Genomic DNA, 18640 nt, shown 5'->3' with positions numbered 1-18640 from the left:
TATGTAACTTTCATACATTCACAAATTAAAGTTTAATTTCTTGTTAATCTACCCATCGTGTCCGATTTCAAAAAGACTTTACAGCAAAAGCACACCATATGATTATGTTAGGTCAGAGCCTAGTCACAAAAACACTCACAGCCATTTTCACAAAACTTACTGTATAACTTCTTATACACTGTATTAGGCCCAGCTTTTGGAACTTTGGTTCCTAGATATGGTTTCTATATTGTGATCACTACATCCAATGGATTTGGATAATTCTTTAAAGCTCATTTCTGCAGCATTAACACATGTGCCCAAATAGATTCTAGGGATAGACTACAGACACCAGACCAGGCCCAGATCCCCTTGATTCCCTAGAAAAAGAAACCTAGGTTTCACGGAAAGAGATCAGGATGCCTTGAGAGGATCAGGCGACGAGTCGCTAATCTGTACTTGACTTCCATTCTGCTAGCTAACGTTCAATCGCTGGAAAATAAACGGGACGAACTGAAAGCACGTATATCCTATCAACAGGACATGAAAAACTGTAATATCTTGTTTCACTGAGTCGTGGCTGAACGACAACATTGAGAATATACAGCTGGCAGGTTATACACTATCAGCAGGAGAGAACAGCAGCCTCTGGTAAGACACGCGACGGGGGCCTATGCATATATGTAAACAGCTGGTGGACGATATCTAAGGAAGTCTCAAGATTTGCTCACCTGAGGTAGAGTATCTCATGATAAGCTGTAGACCACACTATCTACCTTGAGGGTTTATCTGTATTTTTCTTAGCTGTCTACATACCACCACAGACCGAGGCTGGCACGAAAACTGCACTCAATGAGCTGTATTCCGCCATAAGCAAACAGGAAAAAGCTCATCCAGAGGCGGAGCTCTTAGTGGCCGGGGACTTTAACGCAGGGAAACTTAAATCAGTTTTACATCGTTTCTATCAGCATGTTAAATGTGCAACCAGAGGGAAAAAATTCTAGACGACCTTTACTCCACACACAGATACGCGTACAAAGCTCTCCCTCGCCCTCCATTTGGTAAATCTGACCATAGTTCTATTCTCCTGATTCCTACTTACAAGCAAAACATTTAAGCGGGTAGCACCAGTGACTCGGTCTATAAAAAAATGGTCAGATGAAGCAGATGCTAAACTACAGGACTGTTTTTCTAGCACAGACTGGAATATGTTCCGGGATTATTCCGATGGCATTGAGGAGTACACCACATCAGTCACTGGCTTTATCAATAAGTGCATCGAGGACATCATCCCCACAGTGACTGTACATACATACCCCAACCAGAAGCCATGGATTACAGGTAACATTCACACTGAGCTAAAGGGTAGAGCTGCCACTTTCAAGGAGTGGGGCTCTAACCCGGAAACTTATAAGAAATCCCACTATGCCTTGCGACGAACTATCAAACAGGCAAAGCGTCAATACAGGGCTAAGATTGAATCATACTACACATCATACTACGCTAGTTGGATGTGGCAGGGCTTGCGAACTATTACAGACTACAAAGGGAAGCACACCGCACCAACAGATCCTGGACTTCCTGACGGGCTGCCCCCAGGTGGTAAGGGTAGGTAACAACACCTCCGCCACGCTGATCCTCAACACGGGGGCCCCTCTGGGGTGTGTGCTTTGTCCCCTTGTGTACTCGCTGTTCACTCATGACTGCACCAAGAAAGTTGTGAAGAGGGCACAACAAAACCTATGCCCCCCCAGGAGACTGAAACGATTTGGCATGGTTCCTCAGATCCTCACAATGTTTACCACCATCGAGAGCATCCTGACGGGTTACATCACTGCCTGGTATGGCAATTGTTCGAGCGCTGAGAAGACGATCAAACTGGACTATCTAGAGGAAGTAAAAGTCGTAACAAGGTTTCCGTAGGTGAACCTGCGGAAGGATCAATTCTTGGGGCTTTGTAGCATTGCAGATCTAGTGTTGATGCATTTTTTTTTTTCACTCATGACAGAGTGTAGTGTGTACGGCCCAGTACATCACTGTGGCCAAGCTTCCTGCCACCCAGGACATCTTTACCAGGCGGTGTCAGAGGAAGTACCTAAAAATTCCATAGACTGTTCTCTCTGCTACTGCACTGCAAGCAGTACCGGAGCACCAAGTCTAGGTCCAAAAGACTTCTAAACAGCTTCTATCCCAAAGCCATAAGACTCCTGAACAGCTAATCAAATGGCTACCCAGACTATTTGCATTGCCCCCTCCCCCTCACCCCACTATGTTGCTGCTACTCTGATATTATCTATGCATAGCCAATTTATTAACTCTACCTACATGCACATAATTACCTCGACACCGGTGCCCCTGCAAATTGACACATTGACTCTGTACCGGTACCCCCTGTCTATATCCCCGCTATTGTTATTTACTGCTGCTCTTTAATTATTTTTTATTTTTTCTTATTTTTTACCTTTATTGAACTAGGCAACTCAGTTAAGAACAAATTCTTATTTTCAATGAAGGCCTAGGAACAGTGGGTTAACTGCCTGTTCAGGGGCAGAAGCTTGGGGATTTACAACCTTTCGGTTACTAGTCCAACGCTCTAATCACTAGGCTACCCTGCCACCCCTAATCTTATCTCTTACTTTTTTTCATCTATTTTCTTAAAACTGCATAGTTTGTTCAGGGCTTGTAAGTTAGCATATCACTAATTTGATGATTTCATTCCTGTGCTGTTTGTAACAACCCTGGCAGACAAGGTTGCAGGCACTAGTTACAGTTTGAAGCTTTTTATTGAGTGTGCAGCTTGATGAAAGCCAGACAATATTTAAAATCACCCAGAAAATATACCTCTGTTTATATCTCATACGTTATCCAGATACTGACTGTTTGCACTTGGTGGTCTATAGCAGCTTCCCACCCAAATGGGCTTTAGGTGAGGCAGACGAACCTGTAGCCATCATAGTTCAACTGTATTTAACATGAGATCATGAGGGGCACTCAAGATCAAAACTGCCATCGATGCGGCTCTGGCCCCCTTCTCCGCCGTCCTGGATGGTGTCCGAGCTGCTGCGGATGAACATGGGCGCCAACTTGACGGCTTTGAACTAGACCTGTATAACTACAGATTAAAACGGTCACCTGTCTGAGCTCCGAAAACCAAAAGCTGATTGACAAGACAGATAACCTGGAATCCCATTCTCACCATTGCAATCTTTGGGTTGTTGGTATACCAGAGAAACTACTCAGTTAAGTTCATGTCAGACTTCTTCGCAGAGGTGCTAGGTCCGGCCATCATTCCCTCACCCCCGAAGCTGGACCGAGCCCACCGCATTGGCCCATCCCCAGCGGGAGGAGACGACAACTCCAAGTCTAGAGTGTTTATCGTCCGTTTTCAGTACTACCGTGACAAGGAACGTATCCTTCAGAGGCAAGACGAGACCAGCTACACTTCTGCGGACACAAGGTGTTCATCTTTCCTGGCATCAGCACAAGTGTCACCAAGAAAATAGCTAAATTCCTCAATGTGAAACGCAACCTTCATGAAAAGAATGTGAAATTCTCACTCCGCTTCCCTGCTCGTCTCCAAGTTGAACATGCCAGGGGGAAGCTACAGTTTGACTCCCACGAGGATGCCCAGAGTTGGTTCGACAGTCACTTCTGAGCCGTATCTTGAATCTATGACCTACTCTTTTGCCAGGTAGCATGCATAGCCTAGCCTACCCTCCAAGTCGAAAGTGTGTTTAGATTTTTACGGCAGGGCCTTTTTCCCCACGTTGCCATTCCTTTTTTACTCTGCAGAAACACTATAAAACTATGATAAAAATGACTAACATGTTTGGGAGGTCCTTTTTATTTGGCTAGATGGCTAGCGTAGTAATGCATGGCTAAAATTCCAGGCTTTTGCAGAGCTTTCCTTTTTTTGATTTTTGATTTAGATACTCACTGAAGGACTTTAAACCACTTTATTACACCCAATTGATCATTCGTACATGTACAGACACTCAGCCCCTTTTCTTTTTTGTAACAGGGTAACATACTGCAGGACACTTATTTTGCCATCCTTAACACACATTATACATGTTGCACTGATTGAAGACTCCCTGACTCAGCACTGTTCCGTTTTACTGTTATGGGGTTTTTGTTATCTGTTGACCTACTTTATCATTTTGTGAATGCCTTTTAAAATATATTTCACGACTCACTACTATGGAGCCTCTCCGCGTTTGGATAGGAAGGTTTTCTGTTTATATGCACCGAAGCTGCGCAAACTTCAATCTGCTGTCTCAATTCGCTGGGGAAGGAGACTTTGGGTTTGGGTGGGAGGGGAGGGTGAGTGACCTTTTTTGGTCCTATTTGTATTTTTTATAATAATTTTTTGGTGCTTTTTTCATCAGTTTTCTCTTATCTTTGCAAATGCTTGGTCTGTTTTCACACCTTTTGTTTCACTCATATTGTGGATGGCTAACAATGCTAATAATAGTCATATTGAAATAGGCAGGCCTAATCCTATAAAGTTTTTATCTTGGAATAATAAAACAATGAATAATCGAGGTCTAGGGTCTTCTCCCATTTGAAAAGCTAAAAGCAGATGTGGTATTTTTACATGAGACCCATATACGAATTAAAGATCACTCAAGACTCAAAACTCCAGGTTCAGTCAGGTTTTCCATTCAGACTTTAACTCCAAAGCCAGAAGGGTTGCAATTTTGGTTAGTAAAATAATACATTTCTCTACTACTAATGTTATTTTAGACAGTAATGGTAGATAATTTAATCATAACTGGCAACATTTGGCACACACCTGTAGTATTGGTCAATGTACACTACCGTTCAAAAGTTTGGGTCACTTAGAAATGTCCTTGTTTTTGAAAGAAAAGCATTTTTTTGTCCATTAAAATAAAATAAAATTGACCAGAAATACAGTGTAGACATTGTTAATGTTGTAAATTAATATTGTAACTGGAAACGGTTGATTTTTAATGGAATATCTACATAGACATACAGAGGCCCATTATCAGCAACCATCACTCCTGTGTTCCAATGGCACGTTGTGTTAGCTAATCCAAGTTTATCATTTTAAAAAGGCTAATTGATCATTAGAAAACCCTTTTGTAATTATGTTAGCACAGCTGAAAACTGTTGTACCGATTAAAGAAGCAATAAAACTGGCCTGGAGCATCTGGAGCATCAGCATTTGTGGGTTTGATTACAGGCTCAAAATGGCCAGAAACAAATACTTTCTTCTGAAACTCAGTCTATTCTCGTTCTAAGAAATGAAGGCAATTCCATGCGAGAAATGGCCAAGAAACTGAAGATCTCGTACAATGCTGTGTACTACTCCCTTCACAGAAGGCGCTAAGCAGAATAGAAAGAGGAGTGGGAGGCCCCGGTGCACAACTGAGCAACAAGACAAGTACATTTGTGTCTAGTTTGAGAAACAGACGTCTCACAAGTCCTCACCTGGCAGCTTCATTAAATAGTACCCGCAAAACACCAGTCTCAACGTCAAGTGAAGAGGCGACTCCGGGATGCTGGCCTTCTAGGCAGAGTTCCTCTGTCCAGTGTCTGTGTTCTTTTGCCAATCTTAAATCTTATATTTTTATTGGCCAGTCTGTGATATGGCTTTTTATTTTGCAACTCTGCCTAGAAGGCAAGCATCCCGGAGTCGCCTCTTCACTGTTGAGATTATTCTTGTCATTTAAACAAAACTCGGGAAGCTAAACTTGAAGAACTCTCTAAAGCCATCCTTGACTTAGACCACCAATATGCCTTGACGCCATCACCAAGGCTATATAAGCAACACTTGAATTTATAATCTGAATTTGTCCACTATAGAAAAATAATGGTTACTAATTGCATTCATGTGGTAGCTACTATGAACATGGCGACAGGGCAAGTCGTCTGCTTGCACACCAATTAAAATGCAGTGCTGCAACCTGTCTGATTCCCCAAATTAAAGATTCCTCTCATAGCATGATTTCTGACCCTACGGGGATCAATGACACGTTCAAGTCTTTCTATTCCTCCCTGTATACGTCTGCATTTCCATCAGATACTGCCAATATGACTACATTTTTGGGTGAACTGGAGACTCCTCTCATCCTTGAAGAAGTTATTCAGTCTATCAAGTCAATGCAGAGCAGCAAAACTCCAGGACCTGATGGGTTTCCAACTGAGTTATTTAAGAAATTCCAAATTCCCAATCAATTCAGCAGCGCTATAGCTCCAGCAGTCAGACTTGGATTTTCAGCTTAGCCGCTCTGGTTTCAAATATCTTGGAGTGAATGTAACTCGTTCATTACATCCCCACCACAAATTAAAACTGATTTTCAGAGATGGTGTAGCTTACCACTATCACTTATAGGAAGGATTAAGGCTGTAAAAATGAACAGTTTACCCAAGTTCCGTGATCTATTTTCAATCTAGGCCGTCATTGTAAATAAGAATTTGTCCTTAACTGACTTGCCTAGTTAAATAAAAGGTTAAATAAAAAAATGTAAAATACATTTTTTTTTAAAGATTAACCTATTGTTTTTAGCAAAGTGCTTTTTAAAGTCAATCAAATCAGGCTGCTACCATGTTTTTCTGTGGAGGAAAGGTACGCAGAGTCAGTAGATCTTTACTTCAGAGATGCAAGTTTAGTGGAGGGCTTGCACTACCCAACTTTTTATACTATTACTGGGCAGACAACTTTCAGAAATTGCCATTCTGGTTACATACTCCAGGTGCCACCTAGAGGCACATTCTTGTATTTCTGCTTCTCTTCCTGCTTTACTCTGCTCCTCTCCCAGCATCCCCCTCTCGCTATACTGGCAATCCTGTAGTGCTTTCCACACTTTTACCACCAGTTTTGAAGGCATTTTAAATTCTCCTCTGCATCTACTATGGATCCTATTGATAAGAATCACTTATTCCCTAATAGATAATGCTTTCTCTTACTGGACAAGGAAAGACTTATATGTAGAATATATGGATTTTTTTCTAGTTATCCCAACGTGCCCTCTAAATACTCTTTGCATCCATCACACTTTTTCTGTTACCTTCAAATTAGGCATTGTGTCTCCTCCCAATTGTCTGGCTTCCCTGCTCCACGCCCTTGCTAACCCTGGCATGGAGTGTGGTGTCAGGAAAATAACCTCACACTCAACGTCAACAAAACTAAGGAGATGATTGTGGACTTCAGGAAACAGCAGAGGGAACACCCCCATCCACATCGATGGAACAGTAGTGGAGAGGGTAGCAAGTTTTAAGTTCCTCGGCATATACATCACAGACAAACTGAATTGGTCCACTCACACAGACAGCATCGTGAGGAAGGCGCAGCAGCGCCTCTTCAACCTCAGGAGGCTGAAGAAATTCGGCTTGTCACCAAAAGCACTCACAAACTTCTACAGATGCACAATCGAGAGCATCCTGGCGGGCTGTATCACCGCCTGGTATGGCAACTGCACCGCCCTCAACCGTAAGGCTCTCCAGAGGGTAGTGAGGTCTGCACAACGCATCACCGGGGGCAAACTACCTGCCCTCCAGGACACCTACACCACCCGATGCTACAGGAAGGCCATAAAGATCATCAAGGACATCAACCACCCGAGCCACTGCCTGTTCACCCCGCTGCCATCCAGAAGGCGAGGTCAGTACAGGTGCATCAAAGCTGGGACCGAGAGACTGAAAAACAGCTTCTATCTCAAGGCCATCAGACTGTTAAACAGCCACCACTAACATTGAGTGGCTACTGCCAACACACTGTCAATGACACTGACTCTACTCCAGCCACTTTAATCATGGGAATCGATGGGAAATGATGTAAATATATCACTAGCCACTTTAAACAATGCTACCTTATATAATGTTACTTACCCTACATTGTTCATCTCATATGCATACGTTGATACTGTACTCTATATCATCGACTGCATCCTTATGTAATACATGTATCACTAGCCACTTTAACTATGCCACTTGGTTTACATACTTATCTCATATGTATATACTGTACTCGATATCATCTACTGTATCTTGCCTATGCTGCTCTGTACCATCACTCATTCATATATCCTTATGTACATATTCTTTATCCCCTTACACTGTGTATGACAGTAGTTTTTTTTGGAATTGTTAGTTAGATTACTTGCTCGTTATTACTGCATTGTCGGAACTAGAAGCACAAGCATTTCGCTACACTCGCATTAACATCTGCTAACCATGTGTATGTGACAAATAAAATTTGATTTGATTTGATTTGATTTGATGGCATATTGACTCTATTAGCTCGAGAGAAAGCAGTCATTTCTCTGATCAATCTGTGTATCATGTCATTGGACAAACATTCCACCAACAAAACTAAATCTGCTTGGGAACGGGAAATGGGTGTTGAATTTACACGAGTGTTGGGATAAGGCGATTGATAAAGTACAATCCAGATTGTCTGAAATGTATCCAAATGTAAATGATGAGTGTGATAGATGTCATGTCTCACCATGTGACCTTAGTCACATATTCATTTAATGCTCTAAACTACAAAATTACTGGGATTCTATTTTTAAAATGGTGTTTGAAATTAACCTGCAGCCATGTCCCTTGATAGCTGTTTTGGTATTCTAGAATACTTGTTCTCCTTGGCCCCCAAACATGCTGATGTTGCTGCTTTTACATCCTTATTAGCTCGACAGATTTATTTTCCAGTGGAAGTCTGCTCAGCAGCCCCCCTCTACTTCTCAATGGCTAAATTATGTAATGTTCTTCCTAAAGCTTGAGAAAATTAAGTATTCTCTTAGGTGTTCCACTGATACATTTGTTAGAAAATGGCAACCATTTATATCATACTTCAATTGCTTGCAGAGGCTCCCCTCTGATGAGATGCTTTAAGGTTTCCCAGTAGGTATTTCCAGTGGTCATTACGTAATAGGTACAGTCATCAATATAATGCTATCCAGTCCAAGCAAGTTTGTCTAAGGTTTACTAATAATTTATTTACTTATTTATTTCTGTTGCTCCACTTTTTTGGATGTGTTGTGTGGAGGGAGGAAGGAAGGTTGGGATATGGTCAAATCTTTATACTTACATTGACAGTGTTGGCCGTCATTGTAAATAAGAATTTGTTCTTAACTGACTTGTCTAGTTAAATAAAGGTTGAAAAAATAAAAATACATTGATGTATATTTTGTCAAACTTGAAAAAATATATATACCATTTTTTTTTAAATGAATGTGCACATGATACCCCATAATGACAAAGCGAAAACAGGTGACAGAGCTCTAGAGTTCCTCTGTGGAGATGGGACAACCATCTCTGCAGCACTCCACCAATTAGGCCTTTCACTCCACCAATCAGTGGCCAGATGGAAGCCACTCTTCAGTAAAAGCACATAACAGCACACTTGGAGTTTGCCAAAAGGCACCTAAATCATCTCAGACCATGAGAAACAAGATTCTCTGGTCTGATGAAACCAAGATTGAATGCTTTGGCCTGAATGCCAAGTGTCACATCTGGAGGAAACCTGGCACCATCCCTACGGTGAAGCATGGTGGTGGCAGCATCATGCTGTCGAGATGTTTTTCAGTGGCAGGGGCAGGGAGACTAGTCAGGATTGAGGGAAAGATGAACGGAGCAAAATACGGAGAGATCCTTGATGAAAACCTGCTCCACAGCGCTCAGGACCTCAGACTGGGTCGAAGGTTCACCTTCCAACAGGACAACCCTAAGCACACAGCCAAGACAACGCAGGAGTGGCTTCGGGACAAGTCTCTGAATGTCCTTGAGTGGCCCAGCCAGAGCCCGGACTTGAACCCAATCGAACAACTCTGGAGAGACCGGAAAATAGCTGTGCAGCAATGCTCCCCATCCAACCTGACAAAGTTTGAGAGGATCTGCAGAGAAGAATGGGAGAAACTCCAAATACAGTTGTGCCAAACTTGCTGCGTCATACCCAAGAAAGCTCGAGGCTATAACAGCTGCCAAAAGTGCTTCAACAAAGTACTGAGTAAAGGGTCTAAATACTTATGTAAATATGATATCAGATTTTTTATAGAATACATTTGCAAACATTTCTAGAAATCTGTTTTTGCTTTGTCATTACGGGGTATTGTGTGTAGATAATGGAGAAAAAAAAACAATTTAATACATTTTAGAGGCTGTAACGTAAAACAAAATGTGGAAATGGCAAGGGGTCTGAATACTTTCTGAATGCACTGTACATTCACTGAACAAAAATAAACTCAACATGCAACAATTTGAATGCTTTTACTGGGTTACAATTCATTTAAGGAAATCAGTCAATTGAAATAAATTCCTTAGGCCCCAATCTATGTATAACACATGACTGGGATTACAGATAAGCATCTGTTGGTCACAAATTACCTTTAAAAAAAGGTAGGGGCGGAGATCAGAAAACCAGTTAGTATCTAATGTGACCACCATTTGCCTCATGCAGTCTCCTTCGCATTGAGTTGATCAGGAGGTTGATTGTGGCTTGTAGAATGTTGTCCCACTCATCTTTAATGACTGTGCGAAGTTGCTGGATATTGGCAGGAACTGGAACACTGTCGTACACATATATCCAGAGCATCCCAAACATGCTCAATGGGTGACATGTTTAGTGAGTATGCAGGCCATGGAAGATCTGGAACATGTTTAGCTTGCAGGAATTATGTACAGATCCTTGCAACATGGGGCCTTGCATTATCATGCTGAAATATGAAGTTGTGGCGGCGGATGAATGGCACGATAATAGGCATCAGGATCTTGTCACAGTATCTCTGTGCATTCAAATTGCCAAGCGATAAAATGCAATTGTGTTCGTTGGCCATAGCTCATGCCTGCCCATACCATTACCCCACTGCCACCATGGGGCACTCTGTTCACAATGTTGACATCAGCAAACCACTCGCCCACACGGCACCATACACGTGGTTTGCGGTTGTGATGTTGGGAGCGGCTTATGGTACAGAAATTAACCTTATATTCTCTGCCAATAGCTCTTTTGGACATTCTTGCAGTCAGCATGCCAATTGCACATTCCCTCAGAACTTCAGAAATCTGTAGCATTGTGTTGTGGGGCAAACTGCACATTTTAGAGTGGCCTTTTATTGTCCCTAGCACAAGGTGCACAGCGTTGCTGCGCAGCTATTTTCGGGTCTCTCCAGAGATGTTCGATCAGGTTCAAGTCCAAATTTACGTACACATGGTCTGTGGCACCTTGTGCTGTACAATCAGCTTCTTGACATGTCACACCTTTCACATGAATGGATTATCTTGGCAAAGGAGAAATGCTCAACAACAGGGATGTCAACAAATTTGTACACACAATTTGAGAGAAAGAAGCTTTGTGTGCGTATGAAACCTTTCTGGTATTTTTCATTTCTGCTCATGAAACATGGGACCAACACTTTACATGTTTCGTTTATTTTTTTGGCAGGGGTGGCTTCACTCGAGGTCTCAACTTACTGTTGAGAGTTAGAATTGTGGAATACACAAGGTGCAATTTCAAAATATGGTTTTGCATCAGCAGTTTTCTCTTGTGATGTCAGTCACTGAAGGTCACCCATGTCAGCTAACATTTTTTTGATTGTAAGTTAGTTTTGTGGTCAGGTATATAAACTTCTAGTAATAATGGTTGAAATACCAACCGGGGGGGCCCACGTTGATAACAAATCACTTAGTCAGATATCATATTTTAAAAATGCTAACATTTCTCCACAACCTATGGCAAAATGAGTAGAATTGCATGAAATGATTTATAAGATGTATACATTTTCTCAACACCCCATGGCAAAATGTGTAGAATTGCAGGAAATTAACTGTAAATCTTACATTTCACTTAGGGCCCCAAAAGGACTGCATGTGTGGGTCTTTTGTGGCCCCCACCCCATCAAAGTTACTCATCCCTGGTTTAAACACGCACAGTTTTGTCATGAGTGTGCTGATTGGTCCGCATCGTGGCCCCCACCTACCCTACACCACTGATGCCATCGTGATTCTATTTAAGCAGTTGGGTTAGGTATATTTGAAAAGGGTTTTACAAATAAAAATATAGTATTACTGTTATTATTAATGAGTAGTAGCATATGAATGAATATCAGTACTGATATAATAATCTAAAACTGCTACTGCTGAGCTATGCTACCTGTATCAACTGGGGCATGGCCCAGGTACTCCTTACTCAGAAGGGCTGCATGGATCAGCTTGCCCAATGGATGGGGGCCAGGACTTGCTGTGGGAGGAGCCTCAGGGTCAGGGGTCACAAAGCTCAAGCCTAAGAGGAAAGAGATATATAATGACTTGGGAGAAAAAAAATTACTTCAGAGGAAATGGAGAAATCATTTTTTTAAATTCAAGAAACATCTGTCACAAGAAACATTTCTGCATCTCTCGCTCTCTCTCACACACTTGTGCTGAGCGATTGGAGCTTTGAGGTCAAATTAGCCATACTTTTATGACTGCTGAATGCCAACTATCAATCACTTAGATCCTTATACGGTATTTTCAAGTAGAGATACCTCGCAAATAAACTGCTCTCTATGTATCCCCTCTTGATTATGCCTTCTTCTCTCTTAAGTAGCAGGCGTAAAAGATACAAAGACTGGACAAGTTTAGCCGCGCAATGGATTATGATTATTGTAGTTAATTATCACATTTTCTACAGTAAACTATATATATAGAACATGTTCTATATAGAATAGAACATTGGCCTGTTGGAAACTACAACTCCCAAGCACAGTTCGGACATATGATCTGATTTATCTCTAGAGAAACTGCAGCAAAATAACCAACATTAATAACACACCACACACACACCACACACACCACACACACACACACCACACACTACCTGTAGTTAGGTGGAAGATGGTGACAGATAGTGTCACAGCAAGAACTGTAGACACCATGGTTTAGTATCAGAACAGCCTGACAGAGAGGGGAGGGAAACAGAAGTGGGGAGGGAAAGAGATTGTAAGGAAGGAAAGAAGAGCAGATACAACCTAAATGATTCCTTACTGCAGTATTGTACTTTATCAATCAGAACAACAGCACCAGCAACTACACTGATCATATATTAAAAACCTAAGCTTTAGAGCAGGGGTGTCAACATACGGAGGGGGTCCAATCCGGCTCGCAGGTGGAGTAAAAATATTTCAACAGGCAAGAAACATAACCAATTTCAGTGCAGCCCTTCGGACCTCATCGAAGACCAAACGAGGCCCCCATCAGAGCAAAATGAGTTTGACACCCCTGTTTTAGAGAGACAGATATTCAAATGTGCAGTCTTGGATCTGGGAATCTGTTCAATGGTCATTTCCATTTTTGATTCGTAAAGAATATCGCATACAAATGAGCTTAACCCAACTGTCTTACTCCATCATAAGCCAAAGTTTATATTGCTCCCTCCATTGTTTACAAACAATAAACAAACAAGGTATAGCTTCAAAATGTTTACTTATTTGATTTCACTTTATTTAACCAGGCAAGTAAATTAAGAACAAATTCTACATTTACAAAATGTGTATTAGGGAGGGTTACATTTCCCCAACCCATCCATCCCTAATGTACAAACCCCTCTCAAATTCAAAGATAAATTAATGTAATCCAGGTGATAGTTTAAAACATGTATTTACATTTGTTCATGCTATTGTTTATGTAAACAATGGGGTAAAGTAACCTTATTTTAGTTTATGATAGGGTAGGCTAAGCTTGCACCCGAGTGGCGCAGCGGTCTAAGGTACTGCATCTCAATGCTATATGAAACACTACAGACACCCTGGTCCGAATCCAGGCTGTATCACAACCGGCCGTGATTGGCAGTCCCATAGGACGGCGCACAATTGGCCCATCGTCGTCCGGGTTTGGCCGGTGTAGGCGTCACTGTAAATAAGAATTGTGCTAAGCTTAAGAGACATATAAATTCTATCAATGGGTATATCAAGCATTTCAATGTCATTGAACATATCCCCGTATCCCATTTTGTATCTTTAAACCTACATTAAAAGTGCCTTGGTAAAGGTAAAATTGCTCAAAACGTGATATTATCAGCAGTGCAGCATTATCTTTTTAGTGTTGTCTTCCACCAATGTCTCATCATATAAATCTATCTCACAATATAAGATAAAGAGGAAAATGCTAACACATTTCAGATTGTGAACACGTATTTACATTATGCGGGTCCTAAGGCCCAAGGGGGTTTCGATCAGTGGTCGTATGATATGCCTTCTGTGCTGTCACGGTCACTCAGATCTAAAATACTGTAATAGAGATCATATATCTGTATAGCTACATTAAACTAAACATGATAGGCCTCATAGAATAGGCCTATCATGTTAAGTTATGCATCGCAGGAGAATGTTTAATTCCTTCATGCTTTCAATGGCGTTCCGTTTTCTTTTTCAAAATATCCACCAAATCATTCTATTTGCCCGATAACCACTCTCACCGGACGGCTATAAAAAAATGAATAGGCCTAATTTGTATTTGCGTCAGAGAAAATCAGGAGTATTTTTTGTTTGGTTTAAGATTTCAATGCAGGTAGCGTTTGTTGTGCAATGTGATGGATTAGAAAAAGAGACCTGCGCTTATTATTAGGCCTATGCGTAATAGTTAGCAGCGAGGGAAGCATACGTACCTGGAAAATCACGTCCTGATCTATTCCCTTATTATTATGCGCTTCTCTTACACACCGGAATTCGCGTTTTAGTCAAAAATCGGGCTATTGTTGGTTGAGCTATGTTCTCTTTTACAGCGTTCCTTCGAGTCCCTTACGTAAAATACCAGCGCTGATGCTGCACATGAAATGTGTTTAAATTATAATTTGCTCCCACACGGCCCTGCTCTTTGTGTGAGTATGCAGGGGGCTTTGTGACTACACCCCTCTAATATCCTAATCACTACCATTGATCTTCACAAATATGTGTAAAGGTATCCTGCTGTCTTCTGACTCCGCTCCCCCCTTTCTCGTTGATGGTATGTCTATACGCCTCTCTCTTATTTCTAGGCCCTGGAGCGAGCGGGTGGGTGGAACGCTGGTAGCTGGTTCTACCTGTATGGTTGAAGCGTTGGTGTGTGTGAGGGCATTTAAGTCGGGAGTCATAGCTCACAGATGCGCCCTGGTGGATGTTCGCAGATCTGCATGAACTTGGTTCTCTTGGCGAAGAGCTGTACACCAACAGTGCTGAAACAGCAACACACATCTAAAAGCCCAGGCTAGAGATTGGATAGCATGCAACATTTAAACTAAGATTGCTTATACCAAGCTAATTAGGATACAAAAATATATTTCACTTCAATTGACCAGACGATAAATAAATAAGTCTAAAATAATTTACCCTTCGGTATTTTCCGTAAAGGAGGACATTATATTCTGGCGCTTTGCGGAAACATCGAATGCGGAACAAATTGTATCGAGTTGCACCGGCGCAGCCCATCAAGACAGATAGTGAAGCACAGAAAAAAAGAGGGACAGTGGTGAGTCATTAGGCTACAATTAAAATGTATTAGGATCCCCGCATGCACGCATACCAGATACCTTTTAAATGGTAACCTAGAAATTAACTTATATATTTAGATGTCGACTATTGTCAGAATAAATAGCCTAGGCTACTCAATGCTTTGTCCACCCCCTCTCTATATTTGGACATTATCCCGGGAACGCTTACAATGATTGTCATCGACAAAACTACAAGTGAAAGGCTGTGATGGAAGTATCTGCGCAGTTGTGCTATGTTGTCAATATGTTTACTGAAATGTGCGCTGGCGATGATACCTTGTTAATGCACCGGCGGAAACAGTTCTAGGGTGTGCTTTTTGTGTAAGCCAAAAAAGACCTTCGCTCATACAGTAAATCCTGTAAACGCGGGATACTGAATCTAATAGGCCTATGTATTTGGATGTGTGCAAGATTGTAAACTCATTTTCGACAAATTATAATATGATTCCTCAACTGCTATTTTTCCCCCTTTATTTTATCAGGGCGTCATACTGAGACCAAGGTCTATTTTACAGATGAGCCCTAATTTACATAAATTGTAGAAAATACACACATCAAAATATAAATACGAAATGCAAGCAGAAAGTAAAAAACGGTCATAAAAAACAAACACATTCATAAGTAACAAGGTCCTCAATCAGCTTTATGAATTGCCATAGAGGCACCAGAACATCATATTTAAGAACATTTTGAAGAGTTGTGGAACAATAAGGTGCAAGAACACTAAAATCTGATTTAGCTAACTCAGTAGAGACCAAAGGAACTTCCAGAGTTCTCCATCCCTGAGACCACTTATTAGAAGGCATGCTATGGTGGCAGATTGAGAGGAGGACATATTCTGAGCTAAACTGACCAAAACACACCCCCAACAACACATAAAAACTATGGGCTGTTTAGGTGAGAGTTGATGCCATCCTGTGATAAACAGTGCTCACTTTGTCAAAGGCAGGGGCACAAAATATTTTGCTTGTACATTCCCAGCAAAAGTTTCGACACCTACTTACTCCATGTTTTTTTGTTAAAAAAAAAAACTATTTCCTACATTAGCCACCCTTTGCCTTGATGACAGCTTTGCACACTCTTGGCATTCTCTCAACCAGCTTCATGAGAAAGTCACCTGGAATGCATTTCAATTAACAGGTGTGTTGTTAAAAGTTAATTTCTGGAATTTCTTTCATTCTGAATTTGTTTGAGGCAATCAGTTGGGTTGTGACAAGGTAGGGGTGGTATAGAGTCTTTTATCAAATAGGGCTATCTTCACAACGCAACTGATTGGCTCAAACGCATTAAGAAGGAAAGAAATTCCACAAATTAACTATTAACAAGGCACACCTGTTAATTGAAATGCATTCCAGGTGACTTCCGACTATCGAGATGACGAGCCAGCACAGGTGTAACCCATACTTACTAGCAAGGTGACACCAAATCGGTTCACCCTATGTGCTACCTCCAAATATAAATGGAAAAACCAAAACTGGTAACACCTTCCACCTTAAGACAACAAATATATCCTATATTTTTGTTGGACAAATTTGATCACAACCAACAGAAAATAACTTAATTCAATTTATATGCATCGCTACTTAAATGTGTCACCTTTTACAATATAAACATGGTGTCTACTGACTGTCAACTAGAGGTCAGCCGATTAACCGTATTTTTGGGCGCCGATTTCCGATTATTATTATTTTTTTTAAATACCTTTTATTTAACTAGGCAAGTCAGTTATGAACACATTCTTATTTTCAATGACTGCCTAGGAACTGTGGGTTAACTGCCTTGTTCAGGGGCAGAACGACAGATTTTCACCTTGTCAGCTCAGGGGTTTCAATCTTGCAACCGCACAGTTAACTAGTCCAACGCTCTAACCATTGCACTCCACAAGTAGTCTGCCTGTTACACGAATGTAGTAGAAGCCAAGGTAAATTGCTAGCTAGCATTAAACTTATCTTATAAAAAACAATCAATCATAATCACAAGTTATAACTACTGATCCAGTTTAGCAGGCAATATTAACCAGATGAAATTGTGTAATTTCTCTTGTGTTCATTGTACGCAGAGTCAGGGTATATGCAACAGTTTGGGCTGCCTGGCTCATTGCGAACTAATTTGCCAGAACTTTACGTAATTATGACATACATTGAAGGTTGTGCAATGTAACAAGAATATTTAGACTTAGGGATGCCACCAGTTAGATAAAATACCGAACGGTTCCGTATTTCACTGAAATAATAAACGTTTTGTTTTCGAAATGATAGTTTCCGGATTCGATCATATATTGCACTGGACATCCCCAAAGCCAACACTACATTTGGCTGCCTTTCCTTCCAGTTCTCTGCTGCCAATGACTGGAATTAATTGCAATTTCTGAAGCTGGAGTCTTATATCTCCCTCTCTAACTTTAAGCATCAGCTGTCAGAGCAGCTTACCGATCACTGTACCTGTACACGGCCAATCTGTAAGTAGCACACCCAACTACCTCACCCCCATATTATTACTTGCCCTCTTGCTCTTTTGCACTCCAGTATCTCTACTTGCACATCATCATCTGCACATCTATCACTCCAGTATTAATGCTAAATTGTAATTATTTTCACCTCTATGGCCTATTTATTGCCTACCTCCCTACATCTGCACACACGCTGCATAGATTTTTCTATTTTTCTTTATTTTGTGTTATTGACTGTACATTTGTTTATGTGCAACTCTGTGTTGTTGTTTTTGTTGCACTGTTTTGCTTTATCTTGGCCAGGTCGCTGTTGTAAATGAGAACTTGTTCTCAACTGGCCTACCTGGTTAAATATAGGTGACATTTTTTTTAAAGCATCCTGATAAAAATAAACTTAGTAACACGACTAAAAGCATGATCTGAAAGAACTGCAGGTAATATCACGCCTACTGATGAGCTTACACCACATTGTTTTAACCTGTCATCTTTTCCAATAATTGGAACTTATTAAGCTACTCTGATCCCAATACCCAAGGCAAACATTACAGAGCATTTATTTTGAATGAATATACTATGCATTCGGAAAGTATGCAGACCCCTTGACTTTTTCCACATCTTGTTATGTTACAACCTTACCCTAAAATGTATTAAATTGTTTTTTTCTCTCATCAATCTACACAATACCCCATAATGACAAAGCAAAAACAGGTTTAGAAATGTTAGCAAGTGTATTAAAAACAAAA

General features: G+C 41.0%; 2 protein-coding genes across 5 annotated transcripts in view; one reads left to right on the top strand and one right to left on the bottom strand.

The window, feature by feature from the left end:
- sez6l2 (seizure related 6 homolog (mouse)-like 2) overlaps window positions 1–18640 on the bottom strand; it is a 98414-nt gene that overhangs the window by 41138 nt on the left and 38636 nt on the right. Inside the window, exons 1-3 of one of the 3 annotated variants that reach the window (XM_024414794.2) lie at window positions 15288–15311; window positions 12803–12879; window positions 12098–12226 (exon numbers count right to left, since the gene is read on the bottom strand). In XM_024414794.2, coding sequence (XP_024270562.1) covers window positions 12098–12226; window positions 12803–12860 — 187 coding nt within the window. In that variant the 5' untranslated portion in view covers window positions 12861–12879; window positions 15288–15311. Of the gene's footprint in view, window positions 1–12097; window positions 12227–12802; window positions 12880–14587; window positions 15070–15287; window positions 15312–18640 lie in introns of those variants that run through there. The other 2 variants (XM_024414793.2, XM_024414795.2) reach the window with 2 other exon arrangements.
- asphd1 (aspartate beta-hydroxylase domain containing 1) overlaps window positions 15352–18640 on the top strand; it is a 69582-nt gene continuing 66293 nt past the window's right edge. For both annotated transcript variants that reach the window (XR_002952932.1, XM_024414796.2), the window contains exon 1: window positions 15352–15426. The gene's annotated coding sequence lies outside the window, so the exon portion shown is untranslated. The remainder of the gene's footprint in view (window positions 15427–18640) is intronic.

Source organism: Oncorhynchus tshawytscha, linkage group LG09 (genome assembly GCF_018296145.1).
Source record: "Oncorhynchus tshawytscha isolate Ot180627B linkage group LG09, Otsh_v2.0, whole genome shotgun sequence".
Taxonomy (NCBI): Eukaryota; Metazoa; Chordata; class Actinopteri; order Salmoniformes; family Salmonidae; genus Oncorhynchus; species Oncorhynchus tshawytscha.
Note: the sequence above shows the minus strand (reverse complement) of the source record. Positions and strands in the feature narration are given on the sequence as shown.